Source organism: Passer domesticus, chromosome 8 (assembly GCF_036417665.1).
Source record: "Passer domesticus isolate bPasDom1 chromosome 8, bPasDom1.hap1, whole genome shotgun sequence".
In the NCBI taxonomy this organism is placed as follows: domain Eukaryota; kingdom Metazoa; phylum Chordata; class Aves; order Passeriformes; family Passeridae; genus Passer; species Passer domesticus.
In genome coordinates, this window is record NC_087481.1 from 45,669,704 (window position 1) to 45,673,874 (window position 4,171).

A 4,171-nucleotide genomic window follows, 5' to 3' on the forward strand; every position below is an offset into this window, starting at 1 on the left:
ATTTGATATGATGAATAACCCAATATAGGCCTTTAAAAATAGGTCACTGCATAAAGAGACTCCCAGAGAGCTATAAAAAATGGGAAGAGGGCGCTTTAAGGAGAGGAGCCATTTGCTTCTTTTGTGCTTGTTTGGTACCTAGCGGCCTGGGAGCTGCCAGCCGTCCTCCTCTTGGCCCTCAAGGTGAGGAGGGAAAGTTGGAGCCCAATCCAAGCCCCCGTTTCTCTTCCTGCCCCGCTGCCTCTGCAGCCACCGCCCGTCCCGTCCAGCCCCAGCCCGGGCCACGGCTCGTGTCCCGGCCGAGGTTCCCCGGGGACCGTGGGGGAGCGTTCACGCCCGCAGTGGGGGCCAAGCTGCTCACCCCGGCTCTGGGCTTTGTCTCCGTCCCTGCGGAACAGCGGGACAGAAGCGGGATGGTGATCCGCGTTGAAATATTAAGGAGCGGGTCTGGCCCCGCCGAGAGCCGGGCCGGGCCGGGTTCCCCGAGAGTGGGGGACACAGCAACCCCCGCCACCCCTGCCCCTCTCCAGAGCCACCCGTGGGCTCGTAGCAAAAGGACTCGGGCTAGAAACCGGCCCTCCCCGACTCTTCCCCCCGCGCTGCTCCCGGCCAGGACCACCCGGCGCCACCGCAGCCCAAGAAGCCGCCGACATCCCCGGAGCGCTCCCGGCCCGCAGCCCCACGCAATCCCCCCGTGGGCTCTGCCGACACCGGGGGGACCCCTCTCCCGCCCCGGGCCCCGCAGCACGCTCCGACACAGGGCGCTGGGAAAGAGGAGCACGACAAATTCGGCGGAAACCTTCGGGTTTTATTGGAAAGGAAAGGTCTGCCTTACCTGGAACCAGGCTCTCCCCTTCTTTCCCTCATTAAAAAAAAAAAAAAAAAAAAATCAAAGGGCTCTGGGTAGAGCTGGAGCGAGATATTTTGAATAACCTGGTAGCAGAAATTAGCAGGAGGGAGAAATAGAAAGAAAATAAAAAATAATCTCAGGGGGAAGAAAAAAAAAAGACACAGCCGGATATTTTTCGGTTTGTTTTGTTTTCGCTTATTATTATTTTTCACTATACTGTATTATCCTGATGCAATAAAGGCTGGTTTGTAATGTAATTTAAAAATATATATGTCCAAACAAATAGCAGGGCCAGAATATGACAAGTGCATTCAGCATTATAATTCAACTGGGCTCCACCTCCATACCGCCTCCTAATTAATGGGTCTCCGAACTTGCAAAAGCCTGCATTGGACAGAGAGAGAGAGAGAGAGAAAGAGAGAGAGAGAGAGAGAGGGCGAAAAGTGTCATTGAAGATAATTGATTACCTCCCAATCAACAATAACTTGTTAGCAATAGTCAATTACCCCATCTCTTCTCGCTTCTTTCCCCCTGGTCCGAGGTCTCGGTGCGAGGGCTGCTCTTCCCCTCTACGAAGTCAGCTTTTTCTTTTTCTCTTTCTTTTTTTAAAATTATTTTTTAAATTTATTTTGGGGTGGGTATTAGCTGGAGGTGGGGGGGGCAGGGAAAGTGCTGTGATTTGGGGTGTTTCTTAAAATAGCAGCTAGAAAGAGAAAGAAAGAGGAGAGACAGGAAGAGAGAGAGAGAGTGAGAGAGAGAGAGGAGACAGACAGGAGGGGGGGAAATCTCCGACCCAAAACCCTGGGACAAGAGGTACGGCAGGACCACCTCTCGGCGAGGGACCGACGGCAGCTCTGCTCCGCTCCGCGCCCGCCCGCCGCCCTGCCCGCCCGGCCCGCCGCCCGACGTGGCTCTCCCCGGGAGGACCCGGGGCTCCTCCGCCGGAGTTGGAGGTGGGCTTCAACTTTTGCTCGCTGTCTTCGCTGCCGTCACCCCGCGGTCCCGCCGGGGGCTTCTCCCCGCGGCAGCGCATCCCCGTCGCGGGTGGGGAAGGCAGCCCCGTGCAGCCCGGCCCCACCATGACTTCCAAAGAAGAACCCAAGCCCTCCTCGGGGGAAGAACGGCGGCGGAGCCCCTTGGATCACCTCCCACCGCCGGCCAACTCCAACAAGCCCCTCACCCCCTTCAGCATCGAGGACATCCTCAACAAGCCCTCGGTGCGGAGGAGTTACACCCTCTGCGGAACGGCCCACCTCCTCTCCGCCGCCGAGAAGCACCCCCCGGCCGGGCTGCCCCTCTCCGGCCGGGCGCTGCTCTCCCAGACCTCGCCCCTCTGCGCCCTGGAAGAGCTGGCCAGCAAGACCTTCAAGGGGCTGGAAGTCAGCGTGCTGCAGGCGGCCGAAGGTAAGCCCCTCTCAGAGTAGGGGGGTCCTCCAACGGGTGGGTACCCCGCTCCTCCCCACGGCCTGGCTTTCCTTCTCTCCTCGTCCCCCGCCATCTCCCAGGGTGTCGCATGGGGTGGGAGGGGGTCCCTGGGCGGCCCGTACCCGGCCGGTACCCGGCAGCATCCTCCCCCACAGCCCTCGGGGTCGCGGGAGAGGGGGCTCTGCCCCGCTCCCTCCAGATATCGACGGGGCAGGGGTGTGGGGTCCTGGGGCTCGGGCCGGGGTGGACACGGGAAAGCGGGGACAATCTGGCGGCTCGTCGGCAGGCCGGGACGGGATGACCATCTTCGGGCAGCGGCAAACGCCGAAGAAGCGTCGGAAGTCGCGGACGGCCTTCACCAACCACCAGATCTACGAGCTGGAGAAGCGGTTCCTCTACCAAAAATACCTGTCGCCCGCGGACCGGGACCAGATCGCCCAGCAGCTGGGGCTCACCAACGCCCAGGTCATCACCTGGTTCCAGAACCGCCGCGCCAAGCTCAAGAGAGACCTGGAGGAGATGAAGGCCGACGTGGAATCGGCCAAAAAGCTGGGCCCCAACCCCGCCGTGGACATCGTGGCCTTGGCCGAGCTGGAGCCCAGCGCCGAGGGAAGGGGCAAGGCGCGGCCCGGGTCCCCGCCGCCGCCCCCCGCCGCCGCCCGGGAGCCCGGCGCTCCGCCGCCGCCCCGCCCCGCCTCGCCCCCCACGGAGCGGCCCCGCAGCCGCCGGGACAGCGAGGAGGAGGAGGAAGAGGAGGAGGAGGACGTGGAGATCGACGTGGATGACTGAGGGGCGGCCGGCGTCCCCCCCCGTGTCCCTCCCCCCCCATCCCGACAGCTCCAAACCGGCACCCTCGGCCCCCCATCCCGGCCCCGGCAGCGCGGCGGGGCGGCTGCTCCCCTCGGTCGGAGCAATAAGCAATAGAACCCCAGCACAGACACACACCCCGAGTAATTTAGGGTAGAGTCGATATCCCTCCGCCTGCCACATCTTCGGAACGGTGCAATTATGGACGGCTTCTGTATAAATATTTAAACTTATATATTGGAATTTTTTTCCTTCCCCCTTCTTTTTGAGGTTTTGATTATTATTTTTTTCTAATAGCTATCCGTGATGATTATTTTACCTATAAGGGAGACGCGTAACCTTGGAATAAACCTGGCTTCCAACAGATGTTTGGGAAAGCAGTTGTTTTCAAAGACTTCCGAAACAAACCACTTTAGAGAAGATTTAAGTTAGGCTTAAAACGGCAACAGCAAAAAAATTAGCCGCTTTCCTTTCCTTGCATGTTTCAGATGTGCACGAACTAATTTTTTTCCTTTTAAAAATATTTTTTTTCTTTCGCAATCTTGGGAACTTGGGGCTGGGTGATAATGCAAGTTGAAAAATATATACTTTCTTTTTTTCCTAGAGCATAGAGATTTGTCTCCAATGCAATTTCTGCCTCATTTTACCAATTAAAAGCTATTTTTACCATTTTCTGCTATTGTTGTGCTTTTATTAAAAAGCTGCCTTTCGTATTTTTGATATGAAGGTGGTAACAAAAAAAAAAGGAAAAATAATAAAATCCTAGAATTATTTTTTACTCTTTTTAGAATTTTTTTGCATGCTATGGAAATAAAAAAGGACAAATCCCAAAATCAATACATTTAAATATTACTCTATAAATTTTAAAAAAATGTACAGATTTAAGACCTGGTTTTGTTTGAATTGTACAAATTTTAAAAGGCCTGCTATTTAAGTTCCGATAGGGACAATGTCGCTTTATTTACTGTCTCTTAGAATTGTACAGATAGCTCCTTTTTTCCGATACAATAAAATCTTTACCATTTTAATATACTTTTTAACGTCCTTCATTTGTGGCCGAAAAAAACACCCCGCCGGTCCGAGGCTACA

At 55.5% G+C, this 4,171-nt stretch overlaps 1 protein-coding gene across 1 annotated transcript; it reads left to right on the forward strand.

Moving 5' to 3' along the window:
• The first annotated feature begins 1,929 nt into the window (after positions 1 to 1,929).
• LBX1 (ladybird homeobox 1) lies at positions 1,930 to 3,064 on the forward strand. The gene is made up of 2 exons (XM_064429493.1): positions 1,930 to 2,254; positions 2,562 to 3,064. The coding sequence occupies exons 1-2, from the start codon at positions 1,930 to 1,932 to the stop codon at positions 3,062 to 3,064; spliced, it is 828 nt and encodes a 275-aa protein (XP_064285563.1).
• The last annotated feature ends 1,107 nt before the right edge of the window (positions 3,065 to 4,171 follow it).

Excerpts from the sequence above, each read along its gene's own strand:
- LBX1 (XM_064429493.1), top strand. The coding sequence starts at position 1,930 with ATGACTTCCAAAGAAGAACCCAAGCCCTCCTCGGGGGAAGAACGGCGG. Across the intron at positions 2,255-2,561 it reads CGTGCTGCAGGCGGCCGAAG|GCCGGGACGGGATGACCATC; the intron begins GTAAGCCCCTCT and ends GCTCGTCGGCAG.